At 33.9% G+C, this 25,479-nt stretch overlaps 1 protein-coding gene across 1 annotated transcript in view; it reads right to left on the reverse strand.

Annotated features, from left to right (window-relative positions):
- Positions 1-519: 519 nt before the first annotated feature.
- LOC149787298 (uncharacterized) overlaps positions 520-25,479 on the reverse strand; it is a 29,880-nt gene continuing 4,920 nt past the window's right edge. The window contains exons 2-7 of the mRNA XM_089977836.1: positions 21,451-21,519; positions 18,056-18,124; positions 11,687-11,781; positions 8,535-8,634; positions 2,687-2,824; positions 520-2,378 (exon numbers count right to left, since the gene is read on the reverse strand). Coding sequence (XP_089833962.1) covers positions 2,124-2,378; positions 2,687-2,824; positions 8,535-8,634; positions 11,687-11,781; positions 18,056-18,124; positions 21,451-21,519 — 726 coding nt within the window. The 3' untranslated portion in view covers positions 520-2,123. The remainder of the gene's footprint in view (positions 2,379-2,686; positions 2,825-8,534; positions 8,635-11,686; positions 11,782-18,055; positions 18,125-21,450; positions 21,520-25,479) is intronic.

Here is a 25,479-nt window from a genome sequence, read left to right on the forward strand (position 1 = left end):
GATGATTCTAATATGTTAAATTCAATGATGGATGATTCTAACTCTAATGTTAAATTCAATGCTAGATGATGCTAACTCTAACGTTAAATTCAATGCTGGATGATTCTAACTCTAATGTTAAATTCAATGCTGGATGATTCTAACTCTAATGTTAAATTCAACACTGGATGATTCTAATGTTAAATTTAATGCTGGATGATTCTAAATATAATGTTAAATTCAATGCTGGATGATTCTAAATATAATGTTAAATTCAATGCTGGATGATTCTAACTCTAATGTTAAATTCAATGCTGGACAATTCTAATGTTAAATTCAATGCTCGATGATTCTAATGTTAAATTCAATGCTGGATGATTCTAACTCTAATGTTAAATTCAATGCTGGATGATTCTAATGTTAAATTCAATGCTGGATGATTCTAACTCTAATATTGCATAGTCAGTAATTATATTTTTGCATCTTGTTTCAGGATCAGCTACACTGAAAAATATGACAATTAATTCACAAACACACAAAAAATGGCACTATTTTTATTTATTTTGGCAGAGATATTTACATTAAATGTTTGTGTTTTCTAATGATCAACTTACAAGTGTATATTGACACATTATAAGTAAATATTTTGTGACAATGAAATTCAATATAAAATACACACGGTATCCAGGGAAGGAAGTATTTCAACATAAATACAAATGTACTCTAATTATGCAGAATTCACATAAAAAAATATATAAATTCTAAATTACAGCAACAGGTGACAAATCCCTGTTGAAAGTGCCTTCCATGGGTCCCAAGCATATTTTACTGGAACAGCCCTAAAATAAACAGAAGCATAACAACACAATGATCACTATACTAAAATACATAAACACAAGCAAGACAGCTTTTGATAAAACCTGATTATAATACTGTAGAAGTAAATGTATACTGAATAAGAACAAAGAAAACAATATAATGTCAGCAAGCTTTATGATTAACTAAGCATTTCAAACAGTTAACAGCAAGAAAAATGAATAAACATATATCACAGTTATTAAAAGGATCAAGCAAAACTTTTGATCATCTTAAACATCAATCATTTCTAAATTATTAAATATGAATACAAATGCAAAATGTTTTCTATACCTTTGATTTAAGTTTTTTCTCTACCTTTGATTTTAGTTTTTTTTCTATACCTTTGATTATAAACCTATTGGCAAATTTTAATACTGATATGAAAATGGTGAAAGTCATACATCAAAGAGAATGAAACTGACACTCTTATCTTTGGGTTTTTCAGGCATCAGTTATATTTAACATTTGTGTACATTACATATTAAGGACTGTAAGTAAGACTGAGGTCAAATGTAGCAAAGTTCAAAGTAAGTTTACTGATAGGAGCAGTCAAATGAACGGAGACAAAACAAATATTTAGTTCGTATGTAACCCCTTTTATCTGGTCAATAATGACTAGGTGCTATTTTTCCTCTGGGTCAGGCATATAACTAGATCAAACTGTAATAACTGGTTGTCAAACTAGATAAATTGGATTTCTTTTTCCGATAAATATGTATCTTCTTTTAACTCTAGCAACCAAGGCATACCACTGATATAATGACTAGTCGTGCTCATAATCCTCACAAGTGAAAAAAAGAGCAATGTGGGAAGATGCTCTTCTTCAGACATGACCATTTCTTTTAATGAATACTGTTGGAAAAGTCATCATGGACAAGAAAAACACAACTGTAATATCTGAAAAATGTTCCCTTTAAACACAGCCTAAAAATATGTAGGTCATAACAACAATACAGCTACAATATTGTTTTCAATAGATACATGGCCAATGAGATGCACAACTCATGCATTTGAACATCAGATTTATTCTTCTTAAGAAATGTTTTGCCCCATTGTAATATTATACTGTGAGAAAAAAGAAAAATGTTAGTTGTAAGCTAATCACATTATCCATAAAGACACCATGAAAAAAGGTAGTCCCATTGGTATATTCGCGAATTCAATGAATGTGTTTCCAAAAATAGAGCCTTTTAAAAGATATTTCAACATAAAAAAAATACTTTTAATCTGTGAAATAACATCATACTACTGATCTATTATGAAGCATGCATATGGATATATTATTTTTAATAATATCCAGAGGCCTCCAGTTTGGGGAACCCAGTGGGGCTTGGTGCACCACTATGGAATGAAATTGGTGGGGCACCAGCAGGATAAGGTTTGACACCAGAAACTGTATGTGGAAATTCAGCACTCCCTGGGTAGCCCCTGTCCTGTATGTAGGTTCTGTCCCTTGGGTAGGCATATGAAGGATGGCCTGTGTATACTGAAGGAACAACACCTGGCTGAGCTGCTGGTGGGATCTCAATTTTCCCTTGTCCCTGGAGGAAGATAAACAATATACTGCTAAATTTGTTTCCCTATCGTTCATTAGGACTTAAGGTATAATAATTAATACATGGAAGTTCTGTGGATTACTTTACATTTTGAACTAAATAGTTGCAGCTTCATTAACAATTTTCTGAAAAATATTTATTTATATTCCGCTGCAACTACTGTGCTAAATGCAGATACATGTGTCTCTGTTCCTTATCCCTGTTCACTAATAAGGCATCAAGGTGACAGCAAATATCATCTTTTGCAACATTCAATTAAATACAAGACAAGATGGATGTCATATGATACTTACTGGGATTTGCATTGCTTGATAATCTAGGGGTCCATATAAATGAGGCACCATGGGACGAGCCTGAGTATACAGCCCTCCAAGAGCCGCATATCCCTGGTGACCACCTGCTGGAACTTTCTCTCCAACAAAGGATCTCACCTGAAAGGGAAAGAAATTACCTGTGTAGGATTATGCACGAACTGCTTCAGAGAAGCAGACTACCCAAAAGAACATATAAGAAGCAGACTATCCAATAAAACACATCAGAAGCAGACTACCCAATGAAACAAACACATCAGAAACAGACTATCCAATTAAACACTTCAGAAGCAGAATATCCAATTAAACACATCAGAAGCAGACTACCCAATTAAACACACCAGAAGCAGACTACCCAATAAAACAAACACATCAGAAGCAGACTACCCAATTAAACACACCAGAAGCAGACTATCCAATTAAACACATCAGAAGCAGACTACACAATGAAACAAACACTCCAGAAGCAGACTATCCAATAAAACACATCAGAAGCAGACCACCCAATGAAACAAACACATCAGAAGCAGACTACCCAATTAAACACACCAGAAGCAGACTATTCAATTAAACACATCAGAAACAGACTATCCAATTAAACACATCAGAAGCAGACTACCCAATAAAACAAACACATCAGAAGCAGACTATCCAATTAAACACACCAAAAGGAGACTACCCAATGAAACACAGCAGAAGAAGACTATCAGAGTACTCAAAGAAAAACATATCTGGCAGGCTTGATGTTATTGAACTTATCACCTTGGAGTTCTGTGGGACATTATCTTGTATGTGCTTTTAGCCTACATGAAGAATTTAGTTATAAATATACAATCCAACTTGAATAATAAAAAAGTTCAGGTGATCCAGAAGATACAAAACTTAGGTGACCTGCAAGATATGAAATTCAGGTGATCCAGAAGATACGACATTCAGGTGGCCCAAAAGATATGACAGTCAGGTGACCCAGAAGATATGACATTTAGGTGATACAGAAGATATGACACTCAGGTGATCCAGAAGATATGATATTCAGGTGATCCAGAAGATACGACATTCAGGTGATCCAGAAGATACAACATTCAGGTGATCCAGAAGATACAACATTCAGGTGATCCAGAATATACGGCATTCAGGTGATCCAGAAGATACAACATTCGGGTGATTCAGAAGATTCGACATTAAGGTGATCCAGAAATTACGACATTCAGGTGACCCAGAAGATACGATATTTAGGGGATCCAGAAGAGATGACATTCAGGAGTCTAAGAAAATATTTTATAATATTCAGGTTTCTTGATAAATTTTTTTTTTGTGTGTGTGACAGAAGTCAAAGAACAACAGAGTTGAACATTATCATTTAAAACTATAAGACATAGTTATTTTTGAGCTTTATCAACAGCTTATCTCCCTTGTTCATTGTATAATATTCTAAGTTGTCAACAAGACAAGCTCTACCGGTATTACTCAAATCATAAATAACATGGAAAACATCAGGTACAGAAGGCTGTTCAAGGGGGAATTCCAATGTCCTAAATCTATTATTTAATCAATACTCATAGAGAAATATTAACTATGTGTTATTTGTTTACAAAAAAAATGTTACTGGTCAGATACACAATGAACTTGATTTTGGGCAAGGTCAAGTCCAAAATACAATTATCATAACATATAATCATGGAAGAAAAAAAAACCCAATAATAATTAAATAGGCATAGCATGATACAATGAATCTAGTTATTTTGGTGTCATATTTTAGTGTTACATTGAATCTGGTAATTTTTGGTCTTTTGGTGTAGTGATACTTTGACTCTTGCTATTTTGGTGTCATAGTTTGCTTTCATGATGTAGTTATTATTGAATCTGGTTATTTTTGGTGTCATGATGTAGTTATTATTGAATCTGGTTATTTCTGGTCTCATGATGTAGTTATTATTGAATCTGGTTATTTTTGGTGATATGATGTAGTTATTATTGAATCTGGCTATTTTTGGTGTCATGATGTAGTTATTATTGAATCTGGCTATTTTTGGTGTCATGATGTAGTTATTATTGAATCTGGTTATTTTTGGTGTCATGATGTAGTTATTATTGAATCTAGTTATTTTTGGTGTCATGATGTAGTTATTATTGAATCTGGTTATTTCTGGTCTCATGATGTAGTTAATATTGAATCTGGTTATTTTTGGTGTCATGATGTAGTTAATATTGAATCTGGTTATTTTTGGTCTCATGATGTAGTTAATATTGAATCTGGTTATTTTTGGTGTCATGATGTAGTTAATATTGAATCTGGTTATTTCTGGTCTCATGGTGTAGTGATACATGTCCGAAGAATCTTGAGATTAAAAATGATTTTTCTGTACTATGTCTTATCTGTATAAATTTATCATCTACAAACTACCATCATGTTCATTTTCATATTGTAATACAGTTGAGATATTGTTATGTATTGTATATAAATATATTTATGTGTACATGCTTTCTATAATAAATTCTTTCAGAAAATTTTGTCGAGCAAAAAAATACATTGATGATTTTTTATGTTTTTTTTTCTGTGGGGCTGCAAAGGGAAATTAAGACTTGCTAAATACTAAGAAGATTCAATGTTCCTTGAACTGCCTGGGAATCTTCATTTATTTATATTTGATATAAGGTTCCCAGAAAATGCATCCAAAGTGAAGCCATGAGAAAATCCATGGACAGTAATTTTTGTTTCATATAACTTAGTTTCTGTTTTGTTAAAGTTTTGGGCCATGTGATTCTGCCTGGATATATATATACGTGCCAATTGTGGCTGCTATGGTGGTTTATTTTGAAGCAGTATTGTGTGAAGACATCCCCTTGCAAATGAAGCAGTACAACCACCTGCTGGAGCAAGGACATTTGGTTGTAGTTCTCCAGACAGGTAAAGGCCAGGCTGGGAAATCTAAAAAGAGTATGGACTAGGTCTTTCACTGACCAGGATACAGGTGCTATAAGGCTCATCTAAGAAATGCAGAAATATTGTGACAATACACATTTTACTGAAGGTCTCTCTTCTCTCATCATTTTGCAATGTTCACCTCTCTCTGCCGATCTTGAGTGAGTAACAATGTGCCATCATGACCAGAGGATGTACCAGTCGGCAACTCTGCAACCAAGTCGGCAGCCAGAGGAAGACACAGTCGATGACTGCAACCTAGTTGGTGACTCTGTGACCAAGTCAGCAACTCTGTGACACAGTCAACGACTCTGCAACACAGTCACTGACACAGATGACGACTCTGCAACCCAGTCAGCAACTCAGAGACCCAGACAGTAACAAAGTAGGTAACTCAGTCAATGAATCAGCAGCCCAGGCAGTGCCCCTGCATCCCAGAAGACAATCCAGTCAATGATCCAGCAACCACAAAACACCCAGTCGATGACTCAATGACCCAGTAACTCAGTTGGCAACAAGAAGCCAGGATTAAGATGGTATCCCGTCGGTGTAGAAATCTGTTGCACTCTGGAGCACAAGTCCTCAGGCAGATTAGGCAGGGTATCACTCCAAATACAAAGACCTATCCTAAAGAACCCGAGATAGCAGGACTCAGGGTTGTGTTGTGGAGGAATTTTCCATTACAGTATCAAAATTCTCTAAATTATCAATAACACATAAAACACATTCAGTATTCTGATCTGAGCCAGCAGAATGAACTTTACAGTCACCCACTGTTAACTCAAAGGCCTGCCATTGCCTTGAACTGCAAGCCTGATGGATTCCAGACATATACATTCAGACACAGAGCAAAATGCATGAAGAAAACCATCAGACAAGCAAAAAAAAAAATACCTTGGTGACCAAGGCTAAGGCAGACAACATTACAAAGATCCAAACTTGTCCAGATTATGCCAAAAATATTTGTGCATCATAGATTTTTATCTATCCGAGTTCAGGTTTCATGGCCTGAGCTCTTGCACATAGCTAATATCAGATTTGTGTGGCCTGGCAGCATCACTGACATCTGGCCTGGATTTCATCAGCAGAACTTAAGTCTGAACTTAACATTAAGTTTAGAACCCAGTATTCCAATTGGCTCAAATTTTAGTGTCACTTAGAACTGACCAATAGAAATGTATTATGTGAAGACTTTACTGTCACATATATGTTGGTGCCTGGCTATAAAGAACATTTTCAGAGTACAGACGACTCCTTCATACAGGACAACTAATTATAAAGAACAGTTTTTTTTTCTTCATGTCCCTTGGCAGTTCTTTTATAAACAGTTTTCAATATTTTTACATATCTTTTTAGAAATCTGTTTAAAAATTTTTTTTTGCGAACTTACAGGATGTACAAAACAATTAAAGAATATGAGTGTGTGTGATTAGGATTTTTAACATAGCTTTATCAATTTTTCAGTCATATTGCTATAATGTCTGCAGTGTGGCAGTTTATAGTGATGTCTAGCACTAGGGCATCATGTCGCAGACATGTAGTATGATGTCCCACCCAGTATATTATCCTGACACCAGGCTGACCAGTCCTAACACTAACCTCTTAATGCTGAGTGCCTAGCGAGGCAGCTGTTAGTACCATTTTTGTAAGTCTTTTGTATGACTTGGTTGGGGTTTGAACCCACTACGAGACAAACACTCTAAACACTAGGCCACTGGAGTGATAAAAATAAAATGATCAATACTGATTAAAATACATAATGATGAGCATATAAAAATAATGAATAACTTGGACTAATTCCCAGTCTGTTAGTCCATATGGTTTAGACCATGTTACACAATGAATTATACACAACCATGCTGCTACAGTGTACCATATATACCATATTATAAGTCAGATCCAAAAGCAGAGACCAAATATGCCACTGCATATTGTGCTGGCAGATCTGGGTCAATGCAGTTTGTTCGGAGTAATCAGTAGAACAAACAACACAGAATTTGATCTACCAGTGCATTACATGATGTCTGTGTTGTTTGCAGTGGGACTCAACTTATAAGAGAATATATATGGTACATATAATTTCAGTTTCAGTTTATGCCCTATACTTACTGTATTCAGTATAGTCAGTACATATAATTACAATTCCAGTTCATGCCCTATACTTACTGTATTCAGTATAGTCAGTACATATAATTACAATTCCAGTTCATGCCCTATACTTACTGTATTCAGTATAGTCAGTACATATAATTACAATTCCAGTTCATGCCCTATACTTACTGTATTCAGTATAGTCAGTACATATAATTACAATTCCAGTTCATGCCCTATACTTACTGTATTCAGTATAGTCAGTACATATAATTACAATTCCAGTTCATGCCCTATACTTACTGTATTCAGTATAGTCAGTACATATAATTACAATTCCAGTTCATGCCCTATACTTACTGTATTCAGTATAGTCAGTACATATAATTACAATTCCAGTTCATGCCCTATACTTACTGTATTCAGTATAGTCAGTACATATAATTACAATTCCAGTTCATGCCCTATACTTACTGTATTCAGTATAGTCAGTACATATAATTACAATTCCAGTTCATGCCCTATACTTACTGTATTCAGTATAGTCAGTACATATAATTACAATTCCAGTTCATGCCCTATACTTACTGTATTCAGTATAGTCAGTACATATAATTACAATTCCAGTTCATGCCCTATACTTACTGTATTCAGTATAGTCAGTACATATAATTACAATTCCAGTTCATGCCCTATACTTACTGTATTCAGTATAGTCAGTACATATAATTACAATTCCAGTTCATGCCCTATACTTACTGTATTCAGTATAGTCAGTACATATAATTACAATTCCAGTTCATGCCCTATACTTACTGTATTCAGTATATTCAATGCCCTGTACTTATCATGCTCAAATGGAAAAGCACTGAGGATGTACTCTTCACCTAACTTAGTCTGGGCATCAGTTAGTACTCTGAAAGAAATAATTCAAAGAACAAAATTAATTAACATCTATATGTATCTATAAGTATACGGAGAATTCTAAAACAAAACATTTACGCATTGATCACATGACCTTACTAACAATGACTTTATTTTTAACAAATGTATTTGGTTAACAGACCCATCTACAATGAGATCTTTTACAAGTAAATGCACATAATGTACACATTTTACAAGTTGAGTTGTCTATAGACATCAGTACTATTAAGAATTTAATAACTTATCTCCTACTACTATAAAATATGTACAAGGCATGAATGATAAGTACACCACTCGATAACTCGTGCCTTGATAACTCATGATCCCGCTTATAGCAGTGTTTGGCGTGGCTCCCGATTTTTTCCAAAGAAAATATATTTTAAATATCTTTAAAATATGCTGAATGTGAAAAAATTATGGTAAGAATTGGTAAATTAAACCTTGATACATCGCTTGTTTTATCATCGAAAATGGTGAGTAATGCCTGTAAAGATAGAATCCATATTGTAAAATTTTTAAGTACTAAATAAGATAACATATATTATGTAGGTTTTTTTAATGATAAATAGTTGTAAATACACTGTAAATAAACAGCTGTCTGGTGAAATAATGATCAACAAAATCTTCTGTTAAATGCTAACAGGTGGCAAAAGAAAATGAAATAAACACCAATTAAATGTCTTGCTATGTGAAAGTCATGTTCTAATCCTATAATTCCATTTCAGTGTAAACATTATAATCGCAACATATTATGTTCTATGAAAACATGAAAAGAGTCAATCAACCGTCACATCGAAACCCGTGAGTACTTCTGTGAGAACCTAATTACATGCCAGCTTTGTTTTGATCAACAACTTGGGGGAGTGTTTGTTGCATTAAAAAACATCAATGAAAAGAGACCTGTATTGTTTTATCACTTTGACTATGTCTTTTGTATCAAATCAAGCAAGAGATGTACAAAGAACAAATTAAAAGGCATGCAAATCTGAGCATAAGCTCTTGTGGTCACTACCGATATCAATTTTTTTATTTATTTGATCATCGAAAATGGTTTCACATTTTTATGTACTTAACATCATTAAAGTATATATTGCCAATTAGTAATGTGTCTTAATCATTTGTAAATGTGACCAAGGAGAGTAAAGGAATCAAGTGAAAGGCGTGCTCAGTGACTGAAAAGCTGTGCATCATAGATAGGGTTCATATTAGTGAAGCGAGAGCCAAAGTTTGCAATGAACTTAAAATTGCTGAGTCTACACTTCGAGGTTGGCTTAATGATGTGCAGAAACTTCAGGATTACTTATATAATGTTGATTCAGATGACGGGATCAAACGAATTAACTGATTTTTTCAAAATGTGAAGCTATATTAGACAAGCTTGTCACAAACGGCAAGTATTATTGTGTTCAAATTTATACTGTTTAAAATTTGTAGACCCATTAAATTCATGTTGGTAATGATTAACCCTTGTGAATTTTTTTTCATTTTACCACAATCAAATCTATCTATCTTACTATCTTACTTATTTACTATCTATCTATCTATTGACAATGTTTCTTGAAAAGAGTGTCAATCTTTTGTATTAAAAAAAACTGTCTAATTTGGATCAAACAATAAAACTAGAATGTATCCAATTCAACACACAAATTAGTGACGTAGTACATAATGTGTGAAGTGGTACACATGTTAAGTGAATGGAAACCATATGGAATAATGTTTTTGATGATCTCCTCAATATAATTTAATTTATCCTGAAATTAATGTTGCTCTATGAGGAAAAAATAAACAATGTACACCATTATGAAGAGATATTTATTCACAGTTAATCTCAGCACAATTATAAATCGAGTATTCAACACTATAACCTGCCAACCCACCCATCCCCCTTTTGCATTTACGTCGATCCCGTTATTGGTTTTGGACTTTTTTATAGGTCCCTCGATAACTCGCGCCTCACTTATATATAGTGCGGCTGATGTTTTTGGACCCAGATGTGCGTGAGTTATCGAGGGATAGGTGTATATACAGGATTTATAACTGATCTATAAAATATGTACAAGGCATTAATGATAAGTACATACAGGATTAGTAGTGAATCTGTTCAAGGCATTATGGGTGAATACATATATGAAAGTACATTTTTTAAAATTAGAGTAAAAACATTTTTTTAAAATTAGAGTAAAACTGAATTACACAAAATCATACAAAGGACTGCTTATGTACATGCTGACTAAGATGCTTAAAAAAGACCTTGGACAAGTCGGCTGACCTTATATGGGGTGGTATGGAATTCCATCGATAGGCTCCAAAATTTTATACAACTTTACATTTAAGATACACAGGGGTCAATTCGTGTAATGATTTATAGACTACCGGTAGTAAACCCTTTCAAGCTCAGTACTTTGTTGATATGGAAGCTACCCAAGGATTTGAAAAAGATTTGCTTATGATGTAAATATATCTGCATTAAGAATAACTCTGGCTACTCTCTTTTGAACCTTTGACATCCCTCTTGATTTTCTGCATTACTCTCACCCCAAAATAGAACACCAATATTCTAGATGTGGCATTATAGAATTCCGTGTTCTTGAGAAAGACAGGACTTTATTCTGTTCAAGGTATAAAGCAGAAAGTTTACATTTTTAATGACCTTATCAACTTGCATTTTCCAGTTTAAGATATTGCCAGTCATGATTCCAAGTAGTTTTTCTTTTACAGACTGTTCTATATCTACTCCTTGTACCATTACTTACAAGCCTGCTTTCTCAGCATTTACTTTCGCATGGTTGCATATAATCCTGTCTTCTGAAAATATCTGGATTACTTATGAAAATAAATGTCAGAGGAAAGAAGGACTGTCACAGGTTGACATGGTGAAAGAATTTGGATTGCTTATGAAAAGAAATGTCAGTGTAAATAAGGACTGTCACAAGTTGCCATGGCGAAAGAATTCAAATTGCTTATGAAAATATATGTCAGGGTAAATAACGACTGTAGCATGTTGACATCATGTTTTGCGTAGACCTCCTCTGATTAGGATGTACCTTTTAGTGCAGTCAAGCACTGCAAGTTTGTCATTATGTACGGACACAGATCCAATGATTTTCCGTGCTTCTTGACAGGACATTCGGCACAATCGCTGGATGCAGAAAAAAAGGGTAATCAAAAAATTTTAATATTACAAGCTGTCCCCAAACACGGCATATATGACTCAACCATTACTTGGAAATGTATTAAAACTGGCAACATGTAGCACAGTTAAAATACTTTTCCACAAATTATGCACTTAGTAACTTTAAACATTCTCTGTCATTAATAAAGTCACTATCAAGGTTGGATAATAAATATTTATCGCCAGACTACCGACAGTGATATTTACTATTAATTGATATATATCACGGTTGTCTGATATGTTACATGTGTAATAACACCTAATGATGTCACTAATGAGGTTATAACATTATGCAAAGGAAAGGTGTAATGATTGAGGCATTCAAATTTACTTTAAAAGTATTTCACTATACTGTACCGTACTGTACTGTACTGTACCATACCGTACTATACTATACTATACTACACTATGCTATACTTTACTGAGGCTGATCAAATAAAATTAGTATTTTTCATCATGCAATAAATAAAGTCAAACATTTGTGCTCATTTCAAATGAAATATATTAAACTCATTAAATAACTGAAATCTTGTGCTCACAAAAAAACCCAGAAATTATTGAAACCATTTCATAAATTGCATATAAAATGAGCACTCATATAAGATCCAGTGTATGTTTATAAAAATACTTACACCATTTGAAAGTAAAATGAAACTTCAGGCAATCATCAGGAATTGACAAGATTCAGGACTAAGACCTTCTGCCTCACATTGGTATTGTAACCATAATGACTGTGTTATAGTGCAGTACTATGTAGCAAATCAATTCCTCAGATTTACACACTGGTATTGTAACCATAATGACTGTTTCAAAGTGCAGTACTATGTAGCAAATCAACTACTCAGATTTACTGCCTCACATTGGTATTGTAACCATAATGACTGTATTAAAGTGCAGTACTATGTAGCAAATCAACTCCACAGATTTACTGCCTCACACTGGTATTGTAACCATAATGACTATATTATAAGGTAGTACTATGTAGCAAATCAATTCCTCAGATTTACTGCCTCACACTGGTATTGTAACCATAGTGACTGTGTTATAGTGCAGTACTATGTAGCAAATCAATTCCTCAGATTTACTGCCTCACACTGGTATTGTAACCATAATGACTGTTTCATAGTGCAGTACTATGTAGCAAATCAACTACTCAGATTTACTGCCTCACATTGGTATTGTAACCATAATGATTGTATTAGAATGCAGTACTATGTAGCAAATCAACTCCACAGATTTACTGCCTCACACTGGTATTGTAACCATAATGACTATATTATAAGGTAGTACTATGCAGCAAATCAAATCCTCAGATTTACTGCCTCACACTGGTATTGTAACCATAATGACTGTATTATAGGGCAGTACTATGTCGCAAATCAACTCCACATATTTATTGCCTCACATTGGTATTGTAACCATAATGACTGTATTATAGTGAAGTACTATGTAGCAAATCAAATCCTCAGATTTACTGTTTCACATTGGTATTGTAACATTAATGACTGTGTTATAGTGCAGTACTATGCAGCAAATCACATACTTAGATGTACTGTTTCACATTGGTATTGTAACCATAATGACTGTGTTATAGTGCAGTACTATGTAGCAAATCAATTCCTCAGATTTACTGCCTCACACTGGTATTGTAACCATAGTGACTGTATTATAGTGCAGTACTATGTAGCAAATCAACTCCACAGATTTATTGCCTCACAATGGTATTGTAACCATAGTGACTGTATTATAGTGCAGTAATACTACATATAAAAGTATTCAAGTGGTGCATTTTCGCAAAAAATAGCCAGGAAATAAGTGCTTGGAAGTCAGATTTTCCATGGGTGGAATATCATATAATCTTGCTAAATCCATTTTGACAAAATACTCATTGTAACAGTGCCAATTATGATAGTACTAGGGTACAGTCAAAAACTTTTTATATGCAGTGATTCTTATCCTGTCTCATTTACAAAGTGTAGTAAAATAATACAAATTTCTGTATGATATAATAATTATTAAATCTTAAAATTAGATTTGACTGTAGCATGAACTTGTAGCCAACTTAAATTCTAACATTATATGCTGACCATCCATCATCTTTCTTATTTTGTGAAGCAGCAGGTTCAAGTAATAAAGCACACAGCTGGATCAATGAAAGAAAGTAATAAAATATTTTACAATGTTTAAAAGTAAACAGCTGCAGTTCTACACTGGGCAAAAGTAGGTAGTGAAGCTGGTTACTGGTTACAAATGAGAACACTAACCCATATTATTTTAAAATGTTACTTTGGTCAATATATTTGTAGATTATTGTGTGCGTACTGTCTGATATATCAGGTGGACAAGTTGTTTTGGCAGTGGCTGATGTATATCAAAAACTGAATACTAATGAGCTTGCAAGATGACTATATAAGTAATAATGAGCTTGCAAAGATGACTAATGAGCTTTTGATATGACTATGCCAAAAATGAGAACTTTTAAGCTTTTGATATGACTATGCCAAAAGAATGAATACTAATGAGCTTTTGATATGACTATACCAAAAGAATGAATACTAATGAGCTTTTGATATGACTATGCCAAAAGAATAATAATGAGCTTCTGATATGACTATGCCATATGACTATGCCAAAAGAATGAATACCAATGAGCTTTTGATATGACTATGCCAGAAGAATGAATAACAATGAGCTTTTGATATGACTATGCCAAAAGAATGAATACCAATGAGCTTTTGATATGACTATGCCAAAAGAATACTAATGAGCTTTTGATATGACTATGCCATATGACTATGCCAAAAAAAGAATGAATACCAATGAGCTTTTGATATGACTATGCCAAAAGAATGAACACCAATGAGCTTTTGATATGACTATGCTAAAAGAATGAATACTAATGATCTTTTGATATGACTATGCCAAAAGAATGAATACTAATGAGCTTTTGATATGACTATGTAAAAATAATGAATACCAATGAGCTTTTGATATGACTATGCCAAAAAAGAAAGAATACCAATGAAGTTTTGATATGACTATGACAAAATAATGAATACCAATGAGCTTTTGATATGACTATGCCAAAAGAACAAATACTAATCAGCTTTTGATATGACTATGCCAAAAGAATGAATACCAATGAGCTTTTGATATGACTATGCCAAATGAATGAATACCAATGAGCTTTTGATACGACTATACCAAAATAATGAATACCAATAAGCATTTGATATGACTATGCCAAAAGAATGAATACCAATGAGCTTTTGATATGACTATGCCAAAAGAATACTAATGAGCTTTTGATATGACTATGCCATATGACTATGCCAAAAAAAAGAATGAATACCAATGAGCTTTTGATATGACTATGCCAAAAGAATGAACACCAATGAGCTTTTGATATGACTATGCTAAAAGAATGAATACTAATGATCTTTTGATATGACTATGCCAAAAGAATGAATACTAATGAGCTTTTGATATGACTATGTAAAAATAATGAATACCAATGAGCTTTTGATATGACTATGCCAAAAAAGAAAGAATACCAATGAAGTTTTGATATGACTATGACAAAATAATGAATACCAATGAGCTTTTGATATGACTATGCCAAAAGAACAAATACTAATCAGCTTTTGATATGACTATGCCAAAAGAATGAATACCAATGAGCTTTTGATATGACTATGCCAAATGAATGAATACCAATGAGCTTTTGATACGACTATACCAAAATAATGAATACCAATAAGCATTTGATATGACAATGTCAAAAAAAGAACACAAAACAGCTTCTGATATGACCAAGCCAAAAGAATGAATAGCAATGAGCTCTTGATATGACTATGCCAAAAGAATGAAGACCAATAAACTTTAGATATGACTATGCCAAAAGAATGAATATTGATGAACTTGTGAGCTTTTGAGATGATTATGTCAGAAGAATGAATACAGTTCAGACAGTACATATAAAACTACATGTTTTTTATAAACTTTAATTTATAATTAGCATCAGTTACCTGATCTATTAACATTACTCAAAGGAAGCAGTTACAAATATTGAAATGATGTGCCCTTTTGAATCTTTACTCAACTTCAATAATAATTTCAATCATGATGCAAATAAATAAAGCAGGAAAGCTGAATGATATCATGATGTAAAACTTTCTATGCCTGCATAATATCATTATGCATATTCTTATCAATGAAGTATACTGCCTGGAAAATACTGTTCAATTACATTCATAATAACAAAATTAGAATATAAAATATAGCACATAGCCAATCTCACCATCCATTATCATAAACATGTAGAATACTTCAGGGATTTTGGCAGTGGCTTTATGTGTAAGTCAACCCACCAATTAGTCAAAGTGTTTGAAAACGTCAGAGCTTGTCAAAGAAAACCCATATGAAATAAATAGTTGCTACATTGAAACCTGTCTTGAAAGGCCACTGCTATGTGAAACAACCAGACTTGAGGGACCAAAATTAAACACATATATGTTCATTATATAGCATTATGACCTGTTCTGAGAGACCACCTGATTTGAAAGACCATAATATGGGGCAGAATTTGAGGGTCTTTTTAGATAGTTTCTACTGTAATTCGGTGTCTTTGGTGTATTATACAATATTTGGAAAACACTGCTAATCCAGTATGTAAAATTTTAGGCAAAAACTTGTTTCAAATTGTGAACTTCCTTCTTGAAAACAGGTAGAAGTCAAGATAAAACTATTTACCATAAAATGGATGTACTTTTCACGATGGTGGCATCTGATCTGAAGCAAATTTCTGCAGCTAATATTGCTATAAGCAATGTTTTGTGAAAATAATATAGTGACACTAAAGCGGTAGCTATTCATCTCCTTGTCCAAGTGGCTCTATCTCTGTAAAATATTTCAACCAACTGTTTCAATCAATTGTTATGAGTGTATGGTCTTAAAATAAGTAACGGAAATGAGTGAAGACAACAAGCTTTGTAAAATTTAACTAATAATTTATTTCCCAAGAATAAAAAAGAAAAAAAAAGAAAAAAGAAATTACGGTATTGTGAATTAAATCCTAATTGTAATCCAAGAATTAAAGAACACATGTACTATCTATGAAAAGTTCTAAGTGAATCACAGTCCAAATCCCAATGAAAATCCAAGATGAAAGTTGATGACATAGGCAATAGTCCGCCTTGAACTTATGTGCCAACAGTCTCTTGATGAATCACAGAAAATAGTATTCCAGTTTTTTAATTCTGTACAAATTTCAGCAAATGTCCTTGTCCAAGGATTAATTTAGAGCACTAGTATTTCCAGAGAAAACAATCACTTGAAATTCAATAATTTGAAGAAAATAAAAATTCAGCCCCAATTTGGACACAACATAAAACAACCTGGCTTTTCAAGTGTTAAGGCACGACTGATAAAATTCTTATCATAGCATCAGTTATAAGACTAACTAAAATGCAAAACAGATTCCCAGATGTGGGTCAAGAGTTCATACTTCTGGAAAAAATAGAAGTTTGTTTACGAATTAACACCTGCCTCACGTCACATAGTCGAGGTATGACCTTGACTCAACTCAATGATTTTTACTCTGAGAAACAATTAAAAAATATATGAAAAAGTTGATTATCAAAACTGTCACTGATTTTGAGGTCACCAACTAGATACAATGTTTCTATTATTAGGTATTTACATCAATGAAATAAGTAAATAAAAATCAATCTGAACTTAATTCTGAAAAAAATCAAGTCCAGTAAACAGTATTACATTACAATAACATGTAATGAAATAAAAAACATTTTAAAACTAACAGACAAAAATAATAATATACATAGCACAATTGAGATTTAAATCTAATTCAGGGGGCCCCGAGTGGCTGAGTGGTCTAAAGCGCTCTCCATTACGGATCACTGCCATCTCACCTCTGTCTGCGTAGGTTCGAGTCTCGGATTCAGCCAATGTGGGTATGTGAGAAAGCTTGCCAGTAGCTTCTCGTGGGTTGTTGGTTCTTTCCGGGGTTTTCCCGGGTTCTTCCTCCACCATTAATACTGGCCGCCATGTATAGCCTATCATGTGCTGAAAAATGGCGTTAAACCCTACAACTACCACTACAACTATAAATCTAATTCAGAAAAACCTGAAATGAGCCAAATGCTCATCATGTAGGGTGTGAGACTGAATTCTAAGGATTTTTTTAATAAAATGTGCAGCAAAATATTCACAATGAACTTACTGGCTCTAGAATTTGTACCACTCTCATCTTGTCATCAGGGGACGCATATGCATACAGTAGCTGAGAGGCCTGAAAAAAAAATTAATAGAAATTTCTTCTTTTGCTTCTGTTTTTTTTCCATTTAAATCATGAAACCGTATTTAATGTATTTTTCCATAACTTTTAATTTTTCATACACAGTCCAGTCATCAAAATAAACAATTATTTAAATGTATCATAATTTTTCGTACATATTTTGTATTTTTCGAAAAAAATCCATTAAATTATAGGACATAAAATTTCTGCTAAGAAGATTTACATTTGCAAAAAATATCAAAAATACCATATTGCCATTTTGTTTTTACAAAAATTAATAAATAATTGTTGGTGATAAAATACAATGATTGATACATAAGCAAAGGCACCTGCATCATAGGTCAAGGGGGTCATGTGCCCCCCTCCCCCCAAAATCATACTGCATATATATACAAATTCCTACAAGTTTAATCATGCAAATGAGGCTGAAAATATGCCACAAGATTCTGTTTAAACCTCTTAGTAAATATTAGCTTTAGTTTCAGACTGCTTACTATACTAACTCTCCTGACCGTGACTGACTGCCCCTCCCCTTACAAAAAATCTTGATCCACCACCCCCTTGCAAGAAATCCTGTGGGCACCCATGTACAAAAGCTCTCTTATTGTCATTACAGTATCTACTGGTGTTTATTAACAAATGGACAAAGGATATCACAGACCATACCTTTAAATATTATCATTAATTAGTTCTCCTATTAAGTACGTCACTGTAACAAAACACCATGTGCATTTTAAAATGAGTTTCGAAGCACTTTGATGTTTTCTTATCCAACAAATATTACATCTCAGTACATGCTAAAGTGAAGACCACAGACCATTGGTCAACTAGTCTTATTGTTTCATTATAGTCATACAATCATAAAATATAAAAACCTTCTCATTTTCTATTGTAAATATGAAAGTCTTGGACTCTGTTAAATCGATTCGTATATACTATCCTTTAAGTGCTTCTTCTGCTTTGACTTGGATATAATTAACATTTTATTGCATTTCTATTCTATGATATACCCCACTATTATCTTTATTGGCAAGTTCAAATAACAAATAATGCATATGATTGCTTGTCCTTATAACATCTGCTGTATGGACAATGGATTCAATATCACACTGACAGATTTTCATTTCCCTAAAGAGAGACTCATTTCCCTACTGGGAGCCCTGCTGATTTGACCTCGTCTGTCGATTCTTGCCCTCAATCTGGTTTCAACTGGAATAACCAAAGTGCTAGCATGTTTAATTACCATGTAAATAACACTGCATAGCCATGTGGTTGTTGTGACAATGTACATTGTAATTCAAACTATAATGAATAGTTGATTTAGCAGTGTTTATTGATAATGGAATATAGTAGGGTTGTAATACATGAGGATTATCACAATCATCAGGTAACAGTCTTTTTACTCTTTGCAAAAGCTACAAATAAAAACCATCCTGAATAAATACGGTCTTTACACTGACAAAATTATGTGTCATCTCACTCTCTCATACACACATATGCGCACATGCACGCTCACACATTAACTAAAAAGTGATTTCAAGTTCTTTATTTTTTTTATTTCAATTTGATAATGAGATTATTGTTGCTGTAAAAATACCAAACACTCTGGATTGAGTTATATATTCATGACAGATGTCTAAGAAGAACTCTGGGACTGAATTATCAATTCATGACAGATGTCTACAAAGAACTGTGGGATTGAGTTATCAACTCATGACAGATGTCTAAGAAGAACTGTGGGATTGAGTTATCAATTCTTGACAGATTGAGTATATGAGTGATTTGGATTTTTAACTTAGCTTTAACAATTTTTCAGTCATATCGCTACGATGTCTGCAGTGTGGCAGTTTATAGTGATGTCTAGCACTGGGGCATCATGCTGCAGACATGTAGCATGATGTCCCACCCAGTTATGTTATCCTGACACCAGGTGGACCAATCCTAACACCAACCTCTTAATGATGAGCGCCAAGCAAGGCAGCTGTTGGTACCATTTTTGTAAGTCTTTGGTATGACTTGGCCGGGGATCGAACCCATGACCTCCCACATCCGAGGTGGATGTTCCAACCACTAGGCCACCAGAGCAGTGAGATTGAGATTGAGATTGTTCTGGGACTGAGTTATCAATTCATGAGAGATATCTAAGAAGACTCTGGGATTGAATTATCAATTCATGACAAATGTCTAAGAAGAACTCTGGGATTGAGTTATCAATTCATGAGAGATGTCTAAGAAGAACTCTGGGATTGAATTATCAATTCAAGACAAATATCTAAGAAGAACTCTGGGATTGAGTTATCAATTCATGAGAGATGTCTAAGAAGAACTCAGGGATTGAGTTATCAATTCATGACAGATGTCTAAGAAGAACTCTGGGATTGAATTATCAATTCATGACAAATGTCTAAGAAGAACTCTGGGATTGAGTTATCAATTCATGAGAGATGTCTAAGAAGAACTCAGGGACTGGGTTATCTATTAATGACAGATGTCTAAGAAGAACTCTGGGATTGAGTTATCAATTCATGACAGATGTCTAAAAAGTACTCTGGGATTGAGTTATTCTATTCATGAGAGATGTCTAAGAAGAACTCTGGGATTGAGTTATCAATTCATGACAGGTCTACAAAGAACTCAGGGATTGAGTTATCTGTTCATAACAGATGTATAAGAAGAACTCTGGGATTGAGTTATCAGTTCATGACAGATGTCTAAGAAGAACTCTGGGATTGAGTTATCAATTCATGACAGATGACTAGCAAATTAAAATGACTGAAATTCATTACAAGCACAGACAGGTTCAGTCATTCTATACACATCTTTCTTTATGAAAACTAAGTTTCACATTAGGTATGCTGTTTTTTAATTCAGTGACATTCTTGCCTTTTCTTAAAACTAAAGAAATATTTTAAATAATAGAAAGATCAAAAATGCATCTTACAGTTTGAAATTATCACAACATATAATTTCTTTAAACAAAAAAAGGTAAGAAATCTGATATTTAGGCTAAATTTTATGAGACAGATCATTTCAAGTTGTAAATAAAAGTCATATAACAGACCTTGAAGTAACAAATACAGTGAAAATTTATAAAATTTTACATAATAGTTACAGTATTTGTTGTTTTTCCAACTGTTCTGGTTCCATCACAGTATATACAAAATACAACATAAGCATTCACTGGTCTATTTTTAGCTGCAAATTTTAATACTTACTGTAGGGTGGTACTATATTTACTTCCTGATTGATCATGAAAATAAGTATGAAACGAGAGAACAAATTATAAATGACAGGAAAATCAGTAACAGTATCATAATTACCTGGTCTGCATTGAAAAAACCCCTACAGCTGTACAGAATCTCTATTTTCCTCTCCCTTGAATTAGTTTCCTGCAAGAAAGAATTGGCAATTAGGTGGGAGGAAATTTAAATTCAAATTGTTCACCACTAATGATGGTGATGATGATGATGATGTTTTTGATGATGATAACAATAAATTTGATAATAACAACTATAACAAGTTTATTTCAAGGGGTCAAGGCTAATAAACTGAGAAGGACTAAAAGATGCAGAATAAAATTATAGAGGTCTGGCATCTAAACAGTCTGCAGTGTATCAATGGTTACAAAGTCTACTGGTGATCATTTATGTATGTGTAGATGATCATTTATGTACATGTGTGTGTAGATGATCATTTATGTACATGTGTGTGTAGATGATCATTTATGTACATGTGTGTGTAGATAATTATTTATGTGTGTAGATCATTTATGTACATGTGTGTGTAGATGATCATTTATGTATGTGTTTGTGTGTAGATGATCATTTATGTATGTGTTTGTGTGTAGATGATCATTTATGTGTGTTTGTGTGTAGATGATCATTTACGTGTTTGTGTATAGATCAATTATGTGTGTGTGTGGTCTTGTGTAGATGATCATATATGTGTGTGTATGTAGATGATCATTTATGTATGTGTGTGTAGATGATCATTTATGTATGTGTGTGTAGATGATCATTTATGTATGTGTGTTTGTAGATGATCATATATGTATGTGTGTGTTTGTATGAAGGTGATAATTTATGCATGTGTTTGTGTCTAGATGATCATTTATGTGTGTTTGTGTGTAGCTGATCACTCATGTATGTGTGTTTGTGTGCAGATGATCATTTATGTGTGTGTGTAGATCATCATTTATGTGTGTTTTGTGTGTAGATGATCATTTATGTATGTGTGTAGATGATCATTTATGTATGTGTATTTGTGTATAGATCATTTACGTGTGTGGTTTTGTGTAGATAATCATATATGTGTGTGTTTGTAATGTAGATGATCATTTATGCATGTGTTTGTAGATGATCATTCATGTATGTGTGTGTGTTTGTAGATGATCATATATGTACGTGTGTGTTTGTATGTAGATGATCATTTATGCATACGTTCATATCTAGATGATCATATATGTATGTGTGTTTGTGTGTAGATGATCACTCATGTATGTGTTTGTGTGCAGATGATCATTAATGTATGTGTGTGTATATGTGTGCAGATGATCATTTATGTGTGTGTATGTGCAAATGATAGATATCAAGAAAGGCTACACACACATACCGTTTCATTGCTGAAATCTACCAATTTTGAAATAGACAAAATTTGTTAATTTGTCAAAAAATAGCCGTTATTTTCGCATGTTCTATGCATGCATTACTACCAACCTACTGGCTACTAGAACTGTTAATTCCACCAGTGAAATAATCAGTGCAGTGATGTGTGCTGAGTATCCAATTGTTACACAAATGATGTGTGTACAGCAAACTGTAAATTTACTGTCTTACTGTTGTAATTTAGAGAGTTTATAGTCAAAGGCAGTATATTTATTGATGTCTTATAAGGTAATAAAAGGGACAAAGGTGGTCCATAGTGGCTTTTGAGTAAAAATCAACTGACCTTTGGCAGTAGTGAGGTAAAAAGAAGAAATCAACAAAAAATAGATTTTGGCAGAAACAACTGCCTCAGCATTGTGACTTTTTTAAAATCATGTATGATTGTTACTGTGTTTCTGAAGCTGTTTTAAGTGGAATATTAATGGATTCTCCTTAAATCTTTTTGTGGTCAATTCATTCCAAAGTGTCAAAACATGCACTCTCTCTCAATGTAAACAAACTATTGGCTAAAAATTATTAAAAGATGTTCAAAAATGCTTGGACATCAGACTTTAAGTTAGTGCTGGTGTCAGTAGCAAATGTCAAGAGTTAATGTATTGTGCATTTCATGCATACTAGATTTTAAGACAGTAATATAGGGTGAGAAAGCAAATATTTTAGTAAATTATGTTTCTTCGATAATATTACCTGATTACATTACATTACGATAACATTCAGCAACCTCAAAAAGGTCTGCTCTCTCTATCAAATACATGACCTAATCACATTAAGTAAGGAGACTATAACAAAAAGGATGAACTTCTAATAATGTAAGTTTAGCACAACAAGAGAATATTTGTTTATTCATGTACTTGGGGGGATCCCTGTGGGATTCTGTACTTGAATATTATCTCACCGTCAAAAGTTTCACAGGCAAATACAGCAAAAATGGCAAATTCTTTTCTGGGTAAAAGGTTGTGCGTTCATAAATGGGGAGTGGTCACTGTCTTTGCAGCTACCATTAACCCAATTAGATTCTGTTCCCTCCTTAGTGAGGCCATTTCACTAAAATGGAAGCTAGAGAAGGAAGACTGAGCATGCCAGTCACCTGACTCCACTATGTCCCAAACTGAGACATTATGTTCAAAGCCAGGATCATGAAAGTTGCTCATAATTTGTGAGCTGAAATGATCATTAGTGTAGCTGATCTTGTGTGAGTCAAGAGCACATTGATTTAATAACTCCCTTTAGCAAAGCTGCCAATGTTTGTGGGGTTATGTTTTGCATTCCTGCCTTCATAAGAAGGAATAGTCTTTTACAGTTTATGTGGATGTGGATATCATCTGTGGATCTCAAATGAGTGTACATACTGGGTCCTGCAGCTTTGCTTCTTTTGACTAATCAAACAAGGAAAGGAAATAAATAGTTATTTTTGGTTGACTAGTGACAGCAAGTAGCTCTGATGAAGGAACCAGATTATGTCATTAGAATTACTGAACCAACAGAACAGCATATTTTTCGGATCTATTATATGTAGAGTACTCACTCAACATGTTGAATTTATTGTTATCTTAAAGTGCAAGTCCTGTATGATAGCTGCTTCTGTTAAGGGGGAAGATGAGGGCTCAAACTTAGTACAGCCTGGCCATGTCAAAACCCAAGAGTGATTCCACTGGGGATTAATGTGAATGAGCATGGTCTATACTTTAAAATTGGACCACAAGTCAGGATTACCTTGTTGTGGCCAAAAGCATCTTTTCCATACGTCTGAACATTTCTAAGATCATGAAATAGACTATCCCTTGATTGTGATAGGGGCTAACTTCTTGTCTTTAAGAGAAAGAGAAAGAAATTCACCATCTGGGAAAGAGTGATTTGATGTCATGAACATGACACCAGTCATGATTTCCCCTTGTATGTTATCCAACTGAAGGATATTCAGCTGTTGCAATCCTCTCCAAGACTGAAGCTCCAAAATACTTTTTGAGTCAGACATCCCTGATAGGAGCCATGAGATAAAGTCTCTGGACATGGATGGATTAGTGTCAATCTCAAATTTAAGAGCAGAGTGGAGGTTGCTATCTCTTGTCTTGGTATGTCTGTCACTAAATGGAGCAGATCGTTGATCCAGGATGTTTCATCATAGTGGGGCAATCAGATCTATTGCAGTCTGCACCCCTCATTTCTTAATTACTGATGGAGTGTATGCCCACATTACCTCCTAGCTGATTAAAAGAGCAGGTATAGCCCATGTTTTTTGGTGGGCAAAATAGAAATGTCAAGTATCTGATGGATAACTGTGCATGAGGCAGTTGTCTTCCTTTAATACTGAGTAGGCCATGACAGTGAGCCAGCGAGTAAAGTGTCAGACTTGAATATTACCTGATATTGGGAGTACCCATGAAGGTATTCTCGTACCATGAGGTAAAGGCCTGGTAACTGCTTCTCCATCGCTGAGGTATGTCACCTCAACTGAATTATCTATCATAGTCAGGACTATGTTTCCACTGATATGTTCTACCCATGTGTGAAGGCACTGAGAGAATGACTTTTATTTCCAAGAGGTTGATATAAAGAGCCTTCTCCTAAAAAAATCCACCATCACAGGTCCAGTAGTAAACCGGTATTGAAACAGGTCCACTGCCACAATGAGTTGGCTGCAGAGCTGTAAGAAACTTCAAAGCCTAATAATGTCTTGTGTGGTGC

The sequence above is a fragment of the Sinohyriopsis cumingii genome, chromosome 12, assembly GCF_028554795.1.
Source record: "Sinohyriopsis cumingii isolate HCF-2022 chromosome 12, ASM2855479v2, whole genome shotgun sequence".
NCBI lineage: Eukaryota > Metazoa > Mollusca > Bivalvia > Unionida > Unionidae > Sinohyriopsis > Sinohyriopsis cumingii.